Source organism: Salvelinus sp. IW2-2015, linkage group LG31 (genome assembly GCF_002910315.2).
Source record: "Salvelinus sp. IW2-2015 linkage group LG31, ASM291031v2, whole genome shotgun sequence".
NCBI lineage: Eukaryota > Metazoa > Chordata > Actinopteri > Salmoniformes > Salmonidae > Salvelinus > Salvelinus sp. IW2-2015.
Window position 1 is genome coordinate 21,930,788 of NC_036870.1, and position 24,267 is coordinate 21,955,054.

At 42.8% G+C, this 24,267-nt stretch overlaps 1 protein-coding gene across 1 annotated transcript in view; it reads left to right on the forward strand.

Annotated features, from left to right (window-relative positions):
• The window catches only part of znf704 (zinc finger protein 704), a 122,085-nt gene that overhangs the window by 91,274 nt on the left and 6,544 nt on the right, over positions 1–24,267 (forward strand). Inside the window, exons 3-5 of the mRNA XM_023976687.3 lie at positions 18,263–18,366; positions 19,705–19,955; positions 24,132–24,232. Of these exons, the coding sequence (XP_023832455.1) occupies positions 18,263–18,366; positions 19,705–19,955; positions 24,132–24,232 (456 nt within the window). The remainder of the gene's footprint in view (positions 1–18,262; positions 18,367–19,704; positions 19,956–24,131; positions 24,233–24,267) is intronic.

The window sequence follows — 24,267 nt, forward strand, 5'->3', positions numbered from 1 at the left end:
ACACAACCTCCCCCTCACCTCTGAGAATGAACTCTGTTTTGCTCTCTCTCCAACCACTCAACCCCTGTTTTGAGCTGGGTGTAAAACAGGGAGAGGAGAGCAGAGCAGGGCTCCAGCGGAGGGGTAGAGGGCTCCAGTGGAGGGTAGAGGGGCTCCAGTGGAAGGGTAGAGGGGGCTCCAGCGAGGGTAGAGGGGGCTCCAGAGGAGGGTAGAGGGGCTCCAGAGGAGGGGGAGAGGGGCTCCAGAGGAGGGGTAGAGGGGCTCCAGGGAAGGGTAGAGGGGGCTCAGCGGAGGGGTTAGAGGGGGGCTCCAGCGAGGTTAGAGGGGGCTCCAGCGTGGAGGGGGTAGAGGGGCTCCAGTTGGAGGGGTAGAGGGGGCGCCAGTGGAGGGTTAAAGGGGGCTCCCCAGTCTCTTTGATGTGGGCGTGAGTGGGGCAGCTCATCTTTAATTACAGTCGCTGGCCTATGACGCTCATTTCTCTTGAATAATTGACTATAAATCAGACACCTCCTGCTAAAAGCTAAACACCCTCAATCGCTTCCCCCCTCATATCTACGCGATGATACTTCTATCGTCTGTCCCACACACGCACAAGCACACATTACAGACACAATCATGAATGACACGGGGCAAGGACATGAAGTACATTAAGACTAACTCCCACCACACACACACATGGAAGAGATGCATTCCAGACAAAGGCCATGCCTTCATTCTCACAGGCGTGTTGGGTAATAAGAGAGCGAAGAGCATTCTGTTTTTTTATTACATTTCTGTGTGACTTCCACAATCAGATCTTTCCTCCTTTTTCATTTGAGTTAGTGTGTTTAGCAGGTGTGTTTTTGCGGTCACTGTCTGAGTGTGCGTGTGTACATGCGTGTTTGTGCAAGGTGTGTGTGTGCGTATAGTCTGATGCTTTAAGGGCACTGTTACAGCCTTATCTAAATGTATTTTAAATTAAAAAAAATCTCAATCTGCACACAATACCCCATTAGACAAAGCAAAAACAGGTTTTTAGAAATGTTGCAAATGTAATAAAACAGAAATACCTTATTTACAGTATTCAGACCCTTGCTATGAGACTGGAAATTGAGCTCAGGTGCATCCTGTTTCCATTGATCATCCTCTGAGAGTTTCTACAACTTGATTTGAGTCCACCTTGTGGTAAATTCAATGATTGAACATGATTTGGAAAGGCACACACCTGTCTATATAAAGGTCCCCAGTTGGCAGTGCATGTCAGAGCAAAAACCAAGCAATGCCGTCGAATGAATTGTTCGTTAGAGCTCAGAGACAAGATTGTGTTCAAGCACAGATTTGGGAAAGTACCAACAAATTTCCAAGAACACATCTGGCCTCCATCATCCTTAATAAAAGAGAAGTTTGGAACCACCAGACTCTTCCTAGAGGCTGGCCGCCTGGCCAAACTGAGCAATTGGGGGGAGAAGGGCCTTCGTCAGGGAGATGACCAAGAAACCAATGTCACTCTGACAGGAGCTCCAGAATATTGCAGAATTTTCCATAATTTGGCAGCATTATTTTCTTCTTCTTAAAAAAAAAAAGAATCAGAAGTAGCCTAAATTATGGTAGTAACCTAAATGATTTCATAATTGTAAAATTACAGCCGAGTAGGCCTAGAGAATTAATTCCGTTTTCGATTGGGGTGTTTTGGGGGGGGGGACAACTTGGCTGTCACTTTAGAAAACACGTTTGAAGAGGCGTCTGCTCCGGCCAAGTCGTCGAAGAGGCCGTCAGACGCCCAAGTCGTCAAAAAAAACAAAAAAGGTTGACCCTAAGCCCTAAATTCAGAGCAGAGCAATACCCAACGGACTATTATGGGTCAGGCGATAAGCTGTTTTGCAAATTCTGTCAACACTATACTATTGATTGGACCCGTAAAAATAAGTGTGTGATGACCACTTAAAGTCTAAAGCCCATGTGAAGAACAAGGAAAAGGACTGTGGTAGCCAGAGCATGCCTCTTAAAACAAACCATTACTAGTGCAAGCGCCATCAGCAGATTCAGGACGAGAATTTATTCAGGACTTTGTGGCTGTGTGCGCCGAGTCTGACATCCCCTAGAAAAGCTAAGAAAGCTACGGCCTTTCTAGTGAAGCATTGCAAACAGGGAGGAGCGTTGCCAGAAAATGAGAGCAGCCTCTCAAATTCACCTGCCCCGTTGGTTTGACCAACATATGACTGCTGTTCTACAGAAGATCCGTGGAAAGAAATTGCGGTGGTTGTTGACGAGACAGGTGCAAGGGATTTCAGCGTTTCTAAACATCGTCATTGTGAGTTTAACTTAACAGCCTATTAATATACCGTTGCAATAGCCTACATTACATTCTGCAAGTTGAATTCTCCGCATGCAAATTGTGATATTCAAACGACAAGCTTTCGTGGTGAAATATAGCGATGCATAATGTCAGCAGCTGTCTGCCTCTCCCATCTAGCTGACTATCGTTGACCTGTATTGTGTTTACACTTGACATTTAAATAACATTTATTTTGGTAAAACATAATTCAAGTTTTTCCTTATCTTTCATTGCAGTGTTTGAAAAACAGTACTCCTGGTGGATGTCATTTCATGGACAGATGCAACTACTCAACGTTTTCCCAAGCTATACTAGCCTCCCTCCACAGCAAACCATCTGAACCTGAATGATGCCTGGGCAGTGGTCACAGATAATGCCTCCTACTGCCTGAAGACATACAAGGAGGTTCTGAAGAGAGTGATGCCCAACAGTTCAATGTAACCGGTCTCTGCCATGTCATCAATCTGGTGGGTGAGACGTGGCAGCACAAACAAATACTCTCTCTAAGTTGCATCACTTGTGACATGGATGAGATCGGTCTTCTTCAAGAAGACAGATTTTTAACCTTGTCAGCTCGGGGGATCCAATCTTGCATTGATTACATTGCACTCCACGAGGAGCCTGCCTGTTAGCGAATGCAGTAAGCTAAGGTAAGTTGCTAGCTAGCATTAAACTTATCTTATAAAAAACAATCAATCAATGACTGTCATTGCTCCAATGTGTACTTAACCATAAACATCAATGCCTTTCTTAAAATCAATACACAAGTATATATTTTAAACCTGCATATTTAGCTAAAAGAAATCCAGGTTAGCAGGCAATATTAACCAGGTGAATTGTGTCATTTCTCTTGCGTTCATTGCACGCAGAGTCAGGTATATGCAACAGTTTGGGCCGCCTGGCTCTTTGCGAACTAATTTGCCAGAATTTTACGTAATTATGACAACATTGAAGGTTGTGCAATGTAACAGGAATATTTAGACTCATGGATGCCACCCGTTAGATAAAAATACGGAACGGAATAAAAGTTTTGTTTTCGAGTGATAGTTTCTGGATTAGTCAAAGGTATATGGTTTAGAGAGAAATAGTCGACGCGTTATAATTCCTGTAATAACTTGCGGCGAATTTGAAAGGGGTTCCTTCGTTATTTTACCGTTCATGTCTTCCATAGAGAATGTCTTGATCTACTTCAAATAAGGTCTGTGTTTCGTGCCAGGCTTAAACCGCCTCAACGGTTGATACCCGTGTAAATCTCACTAGGATAAGGTAACGTTTGTCAACATATTTTCATAAATCCACTCTACAATTTTTTTATCTTCGCTTAGAATTAGCCAATATTGATCAGAGTTACCTTGTCCTATGGATATCTACACAGTTATAAAATTGGCACGGTGATGTAAGCCTACACAAAACCCAGACCTTATTTTAAGTGAATCTAAAAATATCCTATGGAATAAATGAAGGAAACGCTTTTCAGATTTTGCTAGTGTCATGGGAATTATGACTCGCACTTTGGTTGTCAATTCTTACCATGCCCATTATTAAAATAGGATTTCCTGCATATAGAAATTTAAGTTTTTGTTTTCAACATTCATCACAGGTAACTTAAACTCTTTTTATTCAAACAGTTGAGAGTATTGTCTCCTAAGCAGACTCTTCAGTATCATTGTCACTTCAGAGCTGTTGTGCGTTGTGGTATAGTATTATATTAAGTTAAAATAAAAGTGTTCATTGTTCATTCAGACTGTTGCAATTGTCATTATACAAAAATGGGTGTGTGTTGTATGATATATATATATATATATATTTAAAAAACATTTATTTTTATTTTTATAAATCGGCTGATAATCGGTATCGGCTTTTTTTTTGTCCTCCAATAATCGGTATCGGCATTGAAAATCAAATCGCGTCGACCTCTACTACACACAACTGAAACCCATGGCAAGCCCATCAACAGAGCTGAGTGAAGAATGGATTGCCTATCAGCACTGTGTGTCCAGGGAGCCCTCACCTGCTTTGGAGCTTGCTGGTTACTGGAGGGCCTGAGTGCGAGATTCCCAAGAGGTGCAGAAGTGGCAGTGCCCTACATCTACTTCCAAGTCAGCTCAGTCGACTGTGAGAGGAGTTTCAGCAAAAACAAGACTCTACTCACAGGCAAGCGAGAGGCACTCACTGAGCTCAACACAAAGAGGCTGACAATCATGTACTTCAATAGAGATGTCTGTGATAATGGAAAACTTACAATAGACAAACATAGGAGCTCATAAGGTAGTTCCATAAGTTTTGCCTATTGCTGCCTAGATTTCTGCATGAATCTTTTTTTCCCCATTTATAATGAAACACATACAGTGGGAGAACAAGTATTTGATACACTGCCGCACCTAAAGAACTCTCAGACCATGAGAAACAAGTTCTGATGAAACCAAGATTTAACTTTTTGGCCCGAATGCCAAGTATCATGTCTGGAGGAAACCTGCACCATCCCTACAGTGAGCATGATGCTGGTAGCATCATGCTGGGAGAAGTTTTTTAGCGGCAGAGACTGGGAGCTGCAGAATGCTCAGGACCTCAGACTGGTGCAAAGGTTCACCTTCCAACAGGACAACGACCCTAAGCACACAGCCAAGACAACGCAGGATGGCTTCGGGACAATCTCTGAATGTCCTTGAGTGCGCCAGCTAGAGCCCAGACCTGAACCTCGAACATCTCTGGAGAGACCTGAAAATAGCTGTGCAGCGACGCTCCCAATCCAACCTGACAGAGCTTGAGAGGATCTGCAGAGAAGAATTGGAGAAACTCCCAAATACAAGTGTGCCAAGCTTGAGGCTGTAATCACTGCCAAAGGTGCTTCAACAAAGTACAGAGTAAAGGGTCTGAATACTTATGTAAATGTAATTTCAGTTTTAAATTTTAATACATACAACAACAAAAAAACGTTTTTTTTGCTTTGTCATTATGGGGTATTGTGTGTAGATTGATTAGGGGGGAAATTATTTTATCCATTTTAGAAAAGGCTGAGCGTAACAAAATTTGGAAAAAGTCTGAATACATTCTGAATGCACTGTACATTTATGACTGCTCGACTAAAAAAAATATTGGTCGACCAATAACATATCGACCAAACAATCGACCAGTAGACTAAATGGGGTCAGCCCTAAGTATGTTTGTTAGCTAGCCAGACAGTTTTAGAGGAATGATTCCATAAATGTTTCAAATTAACTGCCAATATGTCAACATTCCATTCAAACAATGCAGTCAATCACAGCCACACCCACACTGGCTGAAAACAGTTGATGATAGGACTTAGACAAATTGTAAATGCAACAGTACTGATATTGTATTTAATTTATTTGACCTTTATTTAACCAGGTATGCCAGTTGAGAAGTTCTCATTTACAACTGCGACCTGGCCAAGATAAAGCAAAGCAGTACGACACAAACAACACAGAGTTACACATGGGATAAACAAACGTATAGTAAAAAAAATTAAAAGTATATTTACACGGGATAAGACAAAGACAAACACACACGTCCGACTGCTACACCATCTGGCATTTTTTTTGTATCACATAGCACTCACAGCTTTCTGAGAAAACCAATATGGACACTGGTCTGTTTACATATACTGTATTTTACATGCCATTTATACAGAGAATTGGTACAAAACCGGTATAAACTGTATTTAGGATTATATAACAATATTTTAGGTTGACAATAATTCCATTGCACAATTTCTGATACATCACGTCTTACTTTTTCCTGCATAAGGTGAAAAGGATTATGACTCTGCCATTCATTCATATTAGACTGGTTTCCCAGCTAGCAATAAGGAATCGGCCCAGAAGCGGCCCGATGCAAATTTAATAAATGTATACAAAATTACCCGATTAGTAATTTTAAAATTACTATTATACAGTTTATGCATACAATTAACCCATCCACCCCAAAGAAATGTACGTTGGAGGAAACACCGTACACCTGGTGACTGTGTCAGCGTGCATGCGCCTGACCCGCTGGCATGGGTATCGAACTAGAATCTGTAGCAACGCAGTTTGTAATGCGATGCAGTGTCTTAGACCGCTGCGCCACTCAGGCGGCTCCATCCAAAGTTTTTAATGCTTATCAATCGCCTTGCACAAAGTATCAAAATAACAAATAATGATGATCCAAGCTTCTTTGAAAATATATAAGAATGTATCAACTCACAAGCAACACTAGACTAATTATTATGGTGGGAGATTTTAAAACGGTTTAAATACCTCTATGGACTGTAAAGGAAATCACACTACAAACTATTACCCTCAGGCACTTAAGGAAACCATGAATGTCATGGATACATTGGAATTAGGTGAAATATGGAGGCTTAAATACCCTGACCTAGTGAATATACATGACAAAGGCTTAATCAAGCTAGTCGTCTTGATTGCTTCTTATGTCATTTTCTCTGGCACCAAAAGTTATTTACCAAAAAAATTATTTACTGCCAAAAATTATTTACTGAAACTTGTTACAAATGATGGAGTCACTCATGATTCACCGAACAATGTTTTGAAAGAGGAAGTAAAGTACTTAAGAATATGTTTTCATTTCAGTCCCCTCCATCCACTTTTCGTCAAGATAGAACTGCCAAAGGGGGAGGAGTTGCAATCTACTGCAGAGATAGCCTGCAAAGTTCTGTCATACTTTCCAGGTCTATGCCCAAACAGTTCGAACTTCTAATTTTAAAAATATAATCTCTCCAGAAATAAGTCTCTCACTGTGCCGCCTGCTACCGACCCCCCTCAGCTCCCAGCTGTGCCCTGACACCATCTGTGAATTGATCGCTCCCCATCTAGCTTCAGAGTTTGTTCTGTTAGGTGACCTAAACTGGGATATGCTTAACACCCCGGCATCCTACAATCCAAGCTTGATGCCCTCAATCTCACACAAATCATCAAGGAACCCACCAGGTACAACCCTAAATCCGTAAACATGGGCACCCTAATAGACATTATCCTGACCAACCTGCCCTCCAAATACACCTCTGCTGTCTCAATCAAGATCTCAGCGATCACTGCCTCATTGCCTGTATCCGCCACGGGTCCGCGGCAAACGACCAATTTTTTTTTTTCTTTTTTCTTCTTGTTCCCCTTTTTTTTCCCTTCCCCCCTTTCCCTCCGTTGGGGTTTGTTGTTGAGAGAATTGTCGTTTGACCGCGGACCCGTGGCGGATACAGGGCAAGAGGCAGGGGATCGCTGAGATCTTGATTGTGAAGACAGCAGAGGTGTATTTGGAGGAGGTGGTCAAGATTAATGTCTATTAGGGTGCCCATGTTTACGGATTGGGTTGTACCTGGTGGCGTTTCCTTTGATGATTTGTGTGAGATTGAGGCATCAAGCTTGGATTTGGTAGGACTGCCGGAGGGGTAAGCATATCCCAGTTAGGTCACCTAACAGAACAAACTCTGAAGCTAGATGGGGAGCGATCAATTCACAGATGGTGTCCAGGGCACAGCTGGGAGCTGAGGGGGGTCGGTAGCAGGCGGCAACAGTGAGAGACTTATTTCTGGAGAGATTAATTTTTAAAATTAGAAGTTCGAACTGTTTGGGCATAGACCTGGAAAGTATGACAGAACTTTGCAGGCTATCTCTGCAGTAGATTGCAACTCCTCCCCCTTTGGCAGTTCTATCTTGACGGAAAGTGGATGGAGGGGACTGAAATGAAAACATATTCTTAAAGTACTTTACTTCCTCTTTCAAAACATTGTTCGGTGAATCATGAGTGACTCCATCATTTGTAACAAGTTTCAGTAAATAATTTTTGGCAGTAAATAATTTTTTGGTAAATAACTTTTGGTGCCAGAGAAAATGACATAAGAAAGCAATCAAGACGACTAGCTTGATTAAGCCTTTGTCATGTATATCTCACTAGGTCAGGGTATTTAAGCCTCCATATTTCCACTAATTCCAATGTATCCATGACATTCATGGTTTCCTTAAGTGCCTGAGGGTAATAGTTTGTAGTGTGATTTCCTTTACAGTCCATAGAGGTATTTAAAACCGTTTTAAAATCTCCCACCATAATAATATAGTCTAGTGTTGCTTGTAGAGTTGATACATTCTTATATATTTTCAAAGAAGCTTGGATCATCATTATTTGTTATTTTGATACTTTGTGCAAGGCGATTGATAAGCATTAAAAACTTTGGATGGAGCCGCCTGAGTGGCGCAGCGGTCTAAGACACTGCATCGCATTACAAACTGCGTTGCTACAGATTCTAGTTCGATACCCATGCCAGCGGGTCAGGCGCATGCACGCTGACACAGTCACCAGGTGTACGGTGTTTCCTCCAACGTACATTTCTTTGGGGTGGATGGGTATAATTTGTATGCATAAACTGTATAATAGTAATATTTAAAATTACTAAATCGGGTAATTTTGTATACATTTATTAAATTTGCATCGGGCCGCTTCTGGGCCGATTCCTTATTGCTAGCTGGGAAACCAGTCTAATATGAATGAATGGCAGAGTCATAATCCTTTTCACTTATGCAGGAAAAAGTAAGACGTGATGTATCAGAAATTGTGCAATGGAATTATTGTCAACCTAAAATATTGTTATATAATCCTAAATACAGTTTATACCGGTTTTGTACCAATTCTCTGTATAAATGGCATGTAAAATACAGTATATGTAAACAGACCAGTGTCCATATTGGTTTTCTCAGAAAGCTGTGAGTGCTATGTGATACAAAAAAAATGCCAAGATGGTGTAGCAGTCGGACGTGTGTGTTTGTCTTTGTCTTATCCCGTGTAAATATACTTTTAATTTTTTTTACTATACGTTTGTTTATCCCATGTGTAACTCTGTGTTGTTTGTGTCGTACTGCTTTGCTTTATCTTGGCCAGGTCGCAGTTGTAAATGAGAACTTCTCAACTGGCATACCTGGTTAAATAAAGGTCAAATAAATTAAATACAATATCAGTACCTGTTGCATTTACAACTTGTCTAAGTCCTATCATCAACTGTTTTCAGCCAGTGTGTGTGTGGCTGTGGATTGACTGCATTGTTTGAATGGAATGTTGACATATTGGCAGTTAATTTGAAACATTTATGGAATCATTCCTCTAAAACTGTCTGGCTAGCTAACAAACATACTTAGGGCTGACCCCATTTAGTCTACTGGTCGATTGTTTGGTCGATATGTTATTGGTCGACCAATATTTTTTTTAGTCGAGCAGTCATAAATGTACAGTGCATTCAGAATGTATTCAGACTTTTTCCAAATTTTGTTACGCTACAGCCTTATTCTAAAATGGATAAAATAATTTCCCCCCCTAATCAATCTACACACAATACCCCATAATGACAAAGCAAAAAAAACGTTTTTTTGTTGTTGTATGTATTAAAATTTAAAACTGAAATTACATTTACATAAGTATTCAGACCCTTTACTCTGTACTTTGTTGAAGCACCTTTGGCAGTGATTACAGCCTCAAGCTTGGCACACTTGTATTTGGGGAGTTTCTCCAATTCTTCTCTGCAGATCCTCTCAAGCTCTGTCAGGTTGGATTGGGAGCGTCGCTGCACAGCTATTTTCAGGTCTCTCCAGAGATGTTCGAGGTTCAGGTCTGGGCTCTAGCTGGGCCACTCAAGGACATTCAGAGATTGTCCCGAAGCCACTCCTGCGTTGTCTTGGCTGTGTGCTTAGGGTCGTTGTCCTGTTGGAAGGTGAACCTTTGCACCAGTCTGAGGTCCTGAGCATTCTGCAGCTCCCAGTCTCTGCCGCTAAAAAACATTCTCCCAGCATGATGCTACCAGCATCATGCTCACTGTAGGGATGGTGCCAGGTTTCCTCCAGACATGATACTTGGCATTCGGGCCAAAAAGTTAAATCTTGGTTTCATCAGAACCTTGTTTCTCATGGTCTGAGAGTTCTTTAGGTGCGGCAGTGTATCAAATACTTGTTCTCCCCACTGTATGTGTTTCATTATAAATGGGGAAAAAAAGATTCATGCAAGAATCTAGGCAGCAATAGGCAAAACTTATGGAACTACCTTATGAGCTCCTATGTTTGTCTATTGTAAGTTTTCCATCTATCACAGACATCTCTATTGAAGTACATGATTGTCAGCCTCTTTGTGTTGAGCTCAGTGAGTGCCTCTCGCTTGCCTGTGAGTAGAGTCTTGTTTTTGCTGAAACTCCTCTCACAGTCGACTGAGCTGACTTGGAAGTAGATGTAGGGCACTGCCACTTCTGCACCTCTTGGGAATCTCGCACTCAGGCCCCTCCAGTAACCAGCAAGCTCCAAAGCAGGTGAGGGCTCCCTGGACACACAGTGCTGATAGGCAATCCATTCTTCACTCAGCTCTGTTGATGGGCTTGCCATGGGTTTCAGTTGTGTGTAGTAGAGGTCGACCGATTATGATTTTTCAATGCCGATACCGATTATTGGAGGACAAAAAAAAGCCGATACCGATTAATCAGCCGATTTATAAAAATAAAAATAAATGTTTTTTAAATATATATATATATATATATATCATACACACACACACACACATTTTTGTAATAATGACAATTGCAACAGTACTGAATGAACAATGAACACTTTTATTTTAACTTAATATAATACATAAATACACACACGCACACAGCTCTGAAGTGACAATGATACTGAAGAGTCTGCTTAGGAGACAAATACTCTCAACTGTTTGAATAAAAATAGAGTTTAAGTTACCTGTGATGAATGTTGAAAACAAAAACTTAAATTTCTATATGCAGGAAATCCTATTTTAATAATGGGCATGGTAAGAATTGACAACCAAAGTGCGAGTCATAATTCCCATGACACCTAGCAAAATCTGAAAAGCGGTTCCTTCATTTATTCCATAGGATATTTTTAGATTCACTTAAAATAAGGTCTGGGTTTTGTGTAGGCTTACATCACCGTGCCAATTTTATAACTGTGTAGATATCCATAGGACAAGGTAACTCTGATCAATATTGGCTAATTCTAAGCGAAGATAAAAAAATTGTAGAGTGGATTTATGAAAATATGTTGACAAACGTTACCTTATCCTAGTGAGATTTACACGGGTATCAAAACGTTGAGGCGGTTTAAGCCTGCACGAAACACAGACCTTATTTGAAGTAGATCAAGACATTCTCTATGGAAGACATGAACGGTAAAATAACGAAGGAACCCCTTTCAAATTCAGCCGCAAGTTATTACAGGAATTATAACGCGTCGACTATTTCTCTCTAAACCATATACCTTTGACTAATCCAGAAACTATCACCTCGAAAACAAAACTTTTATTCCGTTCCGTATTTTATCTAACGGGTGGCATCCATGAGTCTAAATATTCCTGTTACATTGCACAACCTTCAATGTTGTCATAATTACGTAAAATTCTGGCAAATTAGTTCGCAAAGAGCCAGGCGGCCCAAACTGTTGCATATACCCTGACTCTGCGTGCAATGAACGCAAGAGAAATGACACAATTTCACCTGGTTAATATTGCCTGCTAACCTGGATTTCTTTTAGCTAAATATGCAGGTTTAAAAATATATACTTGTGTATTGATTTTAAGAAAGGCATTGATGTTTATGGTTAAGTACACATTGGAGCAATGACAGTCATTGATTGATTGTTTTTTATAAGATAAGTTTAATGCTAGCTAGCAACTTACCTTAGCTTACTGCATTCGCTAACAGGCAGGCTCCTCGTGGAGTGCAATGTAATCAATGCAAGATTGGATCCCCCGAGCTGACAAGGTTAAAAATCTGTCTTCTTGAAGAAGACCGATCTCATCCATGTCACAAGTGATGCAACTTCAGAGAAGTATTTGTTGTGCTGCCACGTCTCACCCACCAGATTGATGACATGGCAGAGACCGGTTACATTGAAACTGTTGGGCATCACTCTCTTCAGAACCTCCTTGTATGTCTTCAGGCAGTAGGAGGCATTATCTGTGACCACTGCCCAGGCATCATTCAGGTTCAGATGGTTGCTGTGGAGGGAGGCTAGTATAGCTTGGGAAAACGTTGAGTAGTTGCATCTGTCCATGAAAATGACATCCACCAGGAAGTACTGGTTTTCAACACCTGCAATGAAAGATAAGGAAAAACTTGAATTATGTTTTAACCAAAATAAATGTTATTTAAATGTCAAGTGTAAACACAATACAGGTACAGCGATAGTCAGCTAGATGGAGAGGCAGACAGCTGCTGACATTATGCATCGCTATATTTCACCACGAAAGCTTGTCGTTTGGAATATCACAATTTGCATGCGGAGAATTCAACTTGCAGAATGTAAATGTAGGCTATTGCAACGGTATATTAATAGGCTGTTAAGTTAACTCACCAATGACGATGTTTAGAACGCTGAAATCCCTTGCACCTGTCTCGTCAACAACCACCGCAAATTTCTTTCCACGGATCTTCTGTAGAACAGCAGTCATATGTTGGTCAAACACACGGGGCAGGTGAATTTGAGAGGCTGCTCTCATTTTCTGGCAACGCTCCTCCCTGTTTGCAATGCTTCACTAGAAACGGCCGTAGCTTTCTTAGCTTTTCTAAGGGGATGTCAGACTCGGCGCACACAGCCACAAAGTCCTGAATAAATTCTCGTCCTGAATCTGCTGATGCGCTTGCACTAGTAATGGTTGTTTTAAGAGGCATGCTCTGGCTAACACAGTCCTTTTCCTTGTTCTTCACATGGGCTTTAGACTTTAAGTGGTCATCACACACTTATTTTTACGGGTCCAATCAATAGTATATGTTGACAGAATTTGCAAAACAGCTTATCGCCTGACCCATAATAGTCCGTTGGGTATTGCTCTGCTCTGAATTTAGGGCTTAGGGTCAACCTTTTTTGTTTTTTTGACGACTTGGGCGTCTGACGGCCTCTTCGACGACTTGGCCGGAGCAGACGGCCTCTTCAAACGTGTTTCTCAAAGTGACAGCCAAGTTGTCCCCCCCCCCTCAAAACACCCCAATCGAAAACGGAATTAATTCTCTAGGCCTACTCGGCTGTAATTTTACAATTATGAAATCATTTAGGTTACTACCATAATTAGGCCTACTTCTGATTCTTTTTTTTTTTAAAGAAGAAGAAAAATAATGCTGCCAAATTATGGAAAATTCTGCAATATTCTGGAGCTCTGTCAGAGTGACAATTGGGTTCTTGGTCATCTCCCTGACGAAGGCCCTTCTCCCCCAATTGCTCAGTTTGGCCAGGCGGCCAGCTCTAGGAAGAGTCTTGGTGGTTCCAAACTTCTTCTATTTAAGGATGATGGAGGCCAGTGTGTTCTTGGAAATTTGTTGGTACCTTTCCCCAAATCTGTGCTTGAACACAATCCTGTCTCTGAGCTCTACGAACAATTCATTCGACGGCATTGCTTGGTTTTTGCTCTGACATGCACTGCCAACTGTGGGACCTTTATATAGACAGGTGTGTGCCTTTCCAAATCATGTTCAATCAATTGAATTTACCACAGGTGGACTCAAATCAAGTTGTAGAAACATCTCAAGGATGATCAATGGAAACAGGATGCACCTGAGCTCAATTTCCAGTCTCATAGCAAAGGGTCTGAATACTGTAAATAAGGTATTTCTGTTTTATTACATTTGCAAACATTTCTAAAAACCTGTTTTTGCTTTGTCATAATGGGGTATTGTGTGCAGATTGAGATTTTTTATTTTAAAATACATTTTAGATAAGGCTGTAACAGTGCCCTTAAAGCATCAGACTATACGCACACACACACCCATGCACAAACACGCATGTACACACGCACACTCAGACAGTGACACGCAAAAACACACCTGCTAAACACACTAACTCAAATGAAAGGAGGAAAGATCTGATGTGGAAGTCACACAGAAAATGTAATAAAAAAACAGAATGCTCTCGCTCTCTTATTACCCACAACCCCTGTGAGATGAAGGCATGGCCTTTGTCTGGAATGCATCTCTTCCATGTGTGTGTGTGGTGGGAGGTTAGTCTTAATGTACTTCATGTCCTTGCCCCGTGTCATTCATAGATCTGTGTCTGTATGTGTGCTTGTGCGTGTGTGGACAGACGATAGAAGTATCATCCGAGTAGATATGAGGGGGAGAGCGATTGGAGGGTGTTTAGCTTTTAGCAGGAGGTGTCTGATTTATAGTCAATTATTCAAGAGGAAATGAGCGTCATAGGCCAGCGACTGTAATTAAAGATGAGCTGCCCCACTCTACGCCCACATCAAAGAGACTGGGGAGCCCCCTTTAACCCTCCACTGGAGCCCCCTCTACCCCTCCACTGGAGCCCCCTCTACCCCTCCGCTGGAGCCCCCTCTACCCCTCCGCTGGAGCCCCCTCTACCCCTTCCGCTGGAGCCCCCTCTACCCCTCCTCTGGAGCCCCCTCTACCCCTCCTCTGGAGCCCCTCTACCCCTCCTCTGGAGCCCCCTCTACCCCTCCGCTGGAGCCCCCTCTACCCCTCCACTGGAGCCCCTCTACCCCTCCACTGGAGCCCCCTCTACCCCTCCGCTGGAGCCCCCTGCTCTGCTCTCCTCTCCCTGTTTTACACCCAGCTCAAAACAGAGTTGAGTGGTTGGAGAGAGAGCAAAACAGAGTTCATTCTCGAGGGTGAGGGGGAGGTTGTGTGTAGGAATAGGAGGGCTCTCACTAGGCAGAGTTTGGGGGGAATTCCCGGCAGATAGTTAAATTGGCTTCATTATATTTGAGTAATGGTTTTCATGACACAGAAAATAAAGTTGCCAGATATGAATGACTGGTGTGTGAGTGGGATGGGATGCCTGCCATAATTTGTTTTGGGGAATTTTGTGTGTGTGTGTGTGTGTGTGTTGTGTGACACATTATACCTGGAATGTCTGTACTTATGTTCCATGTCAAACTCCCCACATCACATCTTATCTAAAAGAGAAAAGGTTGTTTGTTCTGGATCAAAACCTCTCGTTTAATTGTGATTGATTAGTTAAGTTAGCTGAACTACAACAACAGTAAGTGGTCTGTGTTTAGAAAGATATCTTGTCATTAGTTTATACAAGCAAATGTTCATGAGTTCGCAGAACTATTACACGAACGCGTAGTGAGTCAGTGTTCAAATAGTCTTAGCCAAACTCATTTTAGACATGCAGGAAGAGACTAGTGTTAATGTAAGACATGTTGTTTTCTGATGCGGTACATCTGAGGAAGATGGCTGTAGTGTGTAACACTGTAAGCAGTACGGAGCCGGTTAGTGTGTACACTGTACAGTACGGAGCCGGTTAGTGTGTAACTGTAACAGTAGGAGCCGGTTAGGGTGTACACTGTACAGTACGGAGCCGGTTAGTGTGTACACTGTACAGTACGGAAGCCGGTTAGTGTGTACACTGTACAGTACGGAGACGGCTAGTGTGTACCACTGTACAGTACGGAGCCGGTTAGGTGGTACACTGTACAGTACGGAGAACGGTTAGTGTGTACACTGTACAGTACGGAGACCGTTCTAGTGTGTACATGTAAGTACGGAGCCGTTTAGTGGTGTACACATGTACAGTACGGAGCCGGTTAGTGTGTACACTGTACAGTACGGAGCCCGGTTAGTGTGTACACTGTACAGTACGGAGACGGGTTAGTGTGTACACTGTACAGTACGGAGACGGCTAGTGTGTACACTGTACAGTACGGAGCCGGTTAGTGTGTACACTGTACAGTACGGAGCCGGTTAGTGTGTACACTGTACAGTACGGAGACGGTTAGTGTGTACACTGTACAGTACGGAGCCGGTTAGTGTGTACACTGTACAGTACGGAGACGGCTAGTGTGTACACTGTACAGTACGGAGACGGTTATGTCCCGTCAAACTTCATCTTTTATGTCCGTCTGTTTGGGATTTCTGTGGTTCTCGATCGTCTTTTATCACCTGCAAATAACCGGTTGCTAAAGAATGAAAGAGCCTGAAACAATTCAATCAAACAGGACAATCGCCAAGGAAACATGTCGGGCTAAATCGTCTGTAACACAATGGCTTATTATTTTTACACTTAAGGTGAAACACCTGGTGGTGTTCCAGAAACACCTGGTGGTGTTCCAGAAACACCTGGTGGTGTTCCAGAAACACCTGTTGGTGTTCCAGAAACACCTGTTGGTGTTCCAGAAACTGGAAACATCCCGGGCTGGGACAGGGAACAGGGCGAGGAGGGTGCTGGCTGCTGAGTGGTTCCTCAATGGAACCATTAAAGACAAAAAGGCACAGATGTCTGGTGAGTGGGAAGGAGGGAAGGTATTGGTTTCTCTCTCTCCTTTTCACTCAGATTGCCTTTCTCCCACCACCCCGCCAACCCTACTAAGCCATTTGTCTTCTAGAGTTTGAACAGTCAACCACAAGAAAGTTGTTAGCACATCTGTCTGTCTGGTGGAACAGTGTAAGTTCAACAGATGTCATCAGACTGTAAACAGACTGCTTCTCTCTGGGTAGACCTAACCCTGTCTCTGCTCATGAGGGGCAGTGGGCTGGAATACAGGCTGTTTATAAACCCTGTGATATCCCCCTGCCAGTTTAGCAGGGCAGGCAGACTGCTCGGTTCACAGCTCTACTCTGATTTAAAGGGATACTGTGAGTTTCTGGCAATTAAGACGTTTTTCTACTTACCCAGAGTCAAATGAGAATGCTTACTACTTTTCTACTTGCTACAGGTACCTGTAGACTTCTTCTTTGCACTAACACTAGTTAGCATTAGCTCGCAAAACTACCTCTAACTTAGGTAAATACAAAAATGGCTTGATTGCCAGAATCTTCCAGCATCCCTTTAAAGGAACTTGGTTAGGTACAAATAAGAGAGAGGAGGAAGTTCTAGTGTTCTTCAGTTTAAAAAGTACCCAATAGACATACTTGAGTAAAAGTGAAAGTCACCCAGTAAAAGTCTAAAAGTATTTGGTTTTAAATATCCTTAAGTATCAAAAGTAAAAGTATAAATCATTTCAAATTCCTTATCTTAAGCAAAGCAGACGGCACCATTTTCTTGTTTTTAAAATTGACGGATAGCCAGGGGCACACTACAACACTCAGGCATCATTTACAAAATATGCATTTGTGTTTAGTGAGTCCACCAGACCAGAGGCAGTAGGGATGACCACGTGTTCTCTTAATAAGTGCGTGAATTTCACAATTTTCACAATCCTGTCATCTCCCCCATCGCTTGTAATTATCTCCCCATATCATAACCACTAGACTACTCTGTGTGTGCACATACATTACATATTTACTATCACTGTGCTAATGTGTGTTGGTGAAATCTACAATATTTCATCCATGTAAAGATATGAGGGACTGCAATCATGAGCTGTCCAAAGGAACGGCCTGGTGGCATTATCTACGTACACACACACACTCACACTCACACACACACACCAAGGTGACCAGAAACTGGGGGGTGGGGGGGTTCTGGGTAAAGTGAATCAGTGATGTATATGTAATCCATGAATGACATCATATTAATTTAATCAGAACAATGATTTAGGTAATTCTTCTCTTATCAACCTCCCTGCTCTCTATAATAATATTTTGTGTGTGTCGGGAGTACAGCGGGGTGGATTAAGAGATGAATCCATAGCGTTGGTGAATTCACGCCAATTAAGAGACACATGGCGATGTTTACATTCAGCATGTCTGTTATTTGTCAGACACGGCGCCGGTTACATCAACGTAGAACAAAGAGCCTGCTGGATCATATTAATGAGCTGACCAATATATCACGGTCTCACAGGGGGAGTTGACGAATGGTTTTGAGGCATGCCCAGTGAATCTGAAATTGCACTATATTGCTGTGCCGTATTACCAAGGTAAGCTTAGTGCTTTGGGTCAGAGCTGTATATGATGCCATTTCGGACACAGCCACATTATCTGTTTGTTATTGTTGTTGCTGTGTTTTCATGCACAGTAATATTCTCTGTTTGTTGTTGTTGTTTTAACAGGAAGTCAGAGGAGGAAGTGGACATGGACAAGGTGACAGCTGCCATGGTTCTGACCAGCCTGTCCAGCAGTCCACTGGTCAGGAGCCCCCCTGTCAAAGTCAGCGGTGAGTCGTCCAAACATGCTTTTATATCATTTATTATTGTATCCTCTTTTTAAACGGGTGATCCCATTAAGGCGGTAGGGTAGCCTAGTGGTTAGAGCGTTGGACTAGTAACCGAAAGGTTGCTAGATCGAATCCACGAGCTGACAAGGTAAAAATCTGTCGTTCTGCCCCTGAACAAGGCACTGTTCCTAGGCCGTCATTGTAAATAAGAATTTGTTCTTAACTGACTTGCCTAGTTTAAATAAAGGTAAAATTAAAATAAATTAAGATTCTCTTTAACCACTGACTTTTGTCCCAAGACGGCAACAATCAAACATTTGATCAAACAAACATTTGCGGAGGTGATCATGATAGCTAGCGTCTGTACGTGTCGTTTTGCATGCTCTGAACGAACTGACAAAGGAAGTTGTTTTTGGTGAACCATCTACTGTTTCATATACATATCCCCTTGCTGAGGTCACGTCATGATGAGGACATGATGAGACTAGTGCAGCTGTAGAGATGCATACTGTATGTATCTCCTGAGTGCACCTCTCCCACCAGGTAAAGATGAATGCTGTCTTTGATCTCTCTGTTCCGTCTCCACCTTCAGATTGAATTAGAAGTGCTGAGTGGTTTGTCACGGTGAAATCTAAAGGAGAGTTTCTCWTCATCTGCTGTAATGTACCTTATATGAATCGCAAGACGTCTCAACTAAGTCCCTGGAGTGAAGCAACTCTAAATGAGGTCTTGTTTGTTGTGCCACTCAAAATTGCACTCTTTCGACGCTGGCCTACACACCATCCATCCCACCAGCTTCTGCTCCATGGGAGACCGGGCTTTTAGCAGTGCAGCCCCTTAACTCTGGAACTCCATCCCTCTCCATGTCATAACCTCACAATCTATACACACTTTCAATAACACATTGAAGACACACCTCTTCACACCGGATTATCTGTTGTCTTAGCTTATACCCCCTGTCTAGTTCACTTCCCTAATAAGTCTGTTATCATATTTAGTGTGTTCTCTGGTTAGTCTTTCATAATGTTTAGTGTAATTTTAGTCTTGTTTATTTTAAAGTATGATTTTATTGCCTTTTTAACTTGCTGATGTATCTCTATATGTAAAGTGACTTTAGGTGTCTTGAAACGCTCTTAAAATAAAGTATTATTAAAACTACTGCATACATTGAAAGTCGATGCAGCTGAAATCACCGTTAGATGCATGTGTTTCTGAATCATATGTCATCTCAGTGACAATTGTTGCTTAGAGGACTCCTAAATTGTTGAGTACTAAGTTTGAGTACTTTTCTGACTCTCTCTCTCGCTTTCTCGCTCTCGCTCMCTCTCTCCCCTCCAGAGGGTCTGAATGGCTCGTGGAAGGAGAGTGGTGGGGGCTTCACCCCCTCCAGTTACAGCAGCAGTGGTTATTGGAGCTGGAGCGGCCCTAGTGACCAGTCCAACCCGTCCACCCCCTCCCCACCGCTATCTGCAGACAGCTTCAAGCCTTTCCGCATGTCCAGCATCAACGGCCCACCCCCCGACGATGCCATCGACGAACAGGATGGCAGCAGCCTGCTCTTCGACGAGCCAATCCCACGCAAGCGCAAGGTGGATAGACCGATTTCATTTCACCATCTAAAAATACAATTCTAGCCACACAAGGTGGAGTACACTCGATACCCCACTACGGATAACCCATTAGGATAACATAGGTACCCATAGATACCCATAGATATACCATAGGATAACCATAGGATACACCATCGAGGATACTCCCATAGGACGACCCATAGGTATCCCCACTAGGATAACCCTATAGGATAACCCATAGGTATACCCCCGGAATACCGATAGGATATCAACCATAGGATAACCCATAAATCAGATCAACCATAGGATAACCCATGGAACCCACTAGGATACCCATAGATGAACCCATCAGGATTCACCATAGGATACCCCATAACGGGAATACACCATATGGATAACCGACCATAGAATACCCAAATAGGATACCACCATAGGATAACCAATAAGGATCCACCCATAGCGATACACCATAGCGATACACATCAGTGAATACACCATATCAAGGATAACCATGTACCATAGGAAACCCCATAGGATAATCCCAGGATACCATAGGATTACCCCATAGGAGTACATAGGATACACTCATAGGATACCTGACCACTAGGATAACCCATAGGATACCCATAGTACCGCCATAGGAACCCATAAGCGATACACCATAGGAATACGGCCATAGGATACCCATTAGGATATCCCAATGGATACCCCTGGATACCCAGCTATAGGATATCCATGTCCCATAGGATAACCATAGGATAAATGGAGCCCCATAGGTATACACCATAGGAATACCCATATAGGATAACCCCATAGCGAACAACCACTAAGGCTAATACCCCGTAGAGATACCCCATAGGAATACCACCATAGGATTACAACCATAGGCACTACCCCATAGCGATACCCCAATTACGGATAACCCGCCATAGGATACGCAGCCTATAGGAATACACCATAGGAAATAGCGCACCATCAGGATACACCATAGGACTAAACCATAGGTATAAACCCCTAGGATAACTCCATAGGATTAACACATAGGAATAATAACATAGGATAACACCGAAAACAGTTAACATACATGCTATTCGTAGATATGTGACAGATGCATTCCTTAAGACACGTGGCAACTGCCCGTCATGCTCGTTTTCTGAGCCACAACATCCAAACCACCACTAGAGGAGACCATCCCAACACTAAATGGGCGGACCCCAGCAGCATGTTATGGCTCACTACAGTAGTAGCCCGAAACACGCTCCCCGCTTCCAACCTTCCATTTATCTTGACTCCGTGACAGGCACCAACCATTTTGTAACTCTCCTCATTTACGTGAATTAATGACTGAATATTCCTCCTTTATTATCTTTTCTCCTCTTCTTTGTCTCATTGCTTATCAGGGGAGCAGAAATCTCTGGGATGCTGAAGCTCTGTTTGTGTTGTCTAGCTGTCAATTCGCCACCGACACACACACACACACACACACAGCACACACACACACAGCACAACACACCCACTACACACACACACACACACACACACACACACACCCATCCGGCCATTTATCCTCTGGCTTAATTACTTTAACAGCCCACACATGGCCCATCTAAACATTAGAAATTAATGATTTTAATATCTTCACTGGCAAACATGAAGATTGTCCCTCCATCCTCTCATTCTTTAGAATCAGTATCCAATGAAGAGATGAGCGGTGCTGTGCGTCTCCCATCAGATCAATAGGATAGCTCTGGTGAGAGACGCACAGCACCGCTCAACTCTTAATTGGATACTGATTCTAAAGAATGAGAGGATGGAGGGAGATAGCGATGGGGGGGGGAAGAAAGTTAGAGGGGGTGTGCTGAGAGATGGAGACAGACACAAAGAGAATGGTAAAGAGATATTGAGATATTGAGAACGGGGTAGATGGAGAGCATTAAAGACAGGAGGAGTCTAAATCAGAGTATAGTTTGATTTGAGGACAGCCATGCAACAGTGCAATAAAATATATTCAGATTTACTTTTAAAGGAGTATTCCACAGGAACAGAACCTCTCCTGGAGGGGCACAGGACCTCTCCTGGAGGGGCACAGGACATGTCTGTCTGGTGTCTCCCTGTGTTATGTTCCTTTTTCAACTTCTGACTCCAGTTCTCCGTATTGGCTTCAGATACAAGTCTAGTTTTCATTGTTCCCCGTATTTTTAGAAAACTTCCCCCAGGTTACATGTGAAATAATCACCCATGACAACTAGAGCCAAGTGTTGCTCTTCTTGTCCTCCTCTGAGTCAAACACAATGCTGCTCGTTCACCAGCTCTCTTTTAATGAACTGTGTGCTGCTGGAATGTGGAACTGCACAGGGGTTTTGTTACCGAAGGACCAACACACACACACACACACACACACACACACACACACACACACACACACACACACACACACACACACACACACACAAGCAGGAGATGATGACGAGTGTATTATTTGGCATCAGAAAGATTGTTTTTTTTAACATCTTCTGTTGTAAATTAAATGAATGTCCTGAACAATGGCCAAATAGACGGCCACCTGACACCCATCATAAAGATCTGTGACGAGGGATCAGAGCATTAAGACACGTCTATCCTCATCAGGCCCAACGGCTTTCAACTGGAGGCATACACCCGCGCACACACACACACGCACAATCTGAAAAGCTGCTGCTCGGAAGCAATTGCTCTCGGAGGGCCATGATGTAATTACGGAGGACTGATAGTGTATGGCACAGAGGTGTGTGTGTATGTATTGTGTTAGAGAAATGGCACAGCAAAGAGCAGACCTCCTCCTTCGCTCTCCTCTCACCACCCCGCAAGTTACACCAGCCTTGCCTCAGCCTCCTCAGACTGAATGGGGCAGACAGGTGGGTTGGTGGGAGTCCCTGGCCACATGTTAGTTTGACTAATGGAGGGTGGGATGAGTGGCAAAGCTCTTACCACTCTGTTCCACCCTTTCTCTGTGAGGGAGGTACATTGACACAAAACCCACACACATTCACATACACTACATACACACATACGTGCACACACACAGCGACACAACACAAACACATACATACACACAACATGCGCGCGCACACTTTTAAATAATTTGCTGCTGCTACTCTGTTCTTTATTTTACTCTTATTATTATCTATCCTGAAGCCTAGTCACTTTACCCTGCCTTCATGTACATATCTACCTCAAATACCTCGCATCCCTGCATAGTGATCTGGTACTGGTACTCCTTGTATATAGCTCCACATTGATCTGGTACTGGTTCTCCCTGTATATAGCTCCACATTGATCTGGTACTGGTACTCCCTGTATATAGCTCCACATTGATCTGGTACTCCCTGTATATAAGCTCCACATTGATCTGGTACTGGTACTCCCTGTATATAGCTCCACATTGATCTGGTACTCGGTACTCTCTGTATATAGCTCCACATTGATCTGGTACTCCTGTATATAGCTCCATTGATCTGGTACTGGTACTCTCTGTATAGGCTCCACATTGATCTGGTAATCTCTGTATATAGCTCCACATTGATCTGGTACTCGTACTCTCTGTATAATAGCTCCACATTGATCTGGTATCTCTGTAGATAGCTCCACATTGATCTGGTAATCTCTGTATATAGCTCCACATTGAATCTGGTACGTGGTACTCCCTGATATTAAGCCCACATTGATCTGGTACTCTCTCCTGTATACCCAATCTATATGCTCACTATTGATCTGGTACTGGTAATCTCTGTATATAGCTCCACATTGATCTGGTACGTTAATCTCTATTATAGCTCACATTGATCTGGTACTGGTAATCTCTGTATATAGCTCCACATTGATCTGGTACTGGTAATCTCTGTATATAGCTCCACATTGATCTGGTACTGGTACTCCCTGTATATAAGCTCCACATTGATCTGGTACTCCCTGTATATGGCTCCACATTGATCTAGTACTGGTACTCCCTGTATATAGCTCCACATTGATCTAGTACTCCCTGTATATAGCTCCATTCTTGTATATTTGATTCCTCTTGTGTTACTATTTCACGGTAAAGTCTACACCAGTTGTATTCGGCGCTTGTGACAAATGAAATTTGATTTTGAGTGCGTGAGAAAAGGGTGAAGAGTTGATGTTGAATGTTCTGTCTTTCCTCCTGTGTGTAATGTACAGAACTCCATGAAGGTGATGTTTAAGTGTCTGTGGAAGAACTGTGGGAAGGTTCTGAGCACGGCTGCTGGGATACAGAGACACATCCGGACCGTTCACCTGGGGTAAGACACATACTGTTATACACATCACTCAGTCA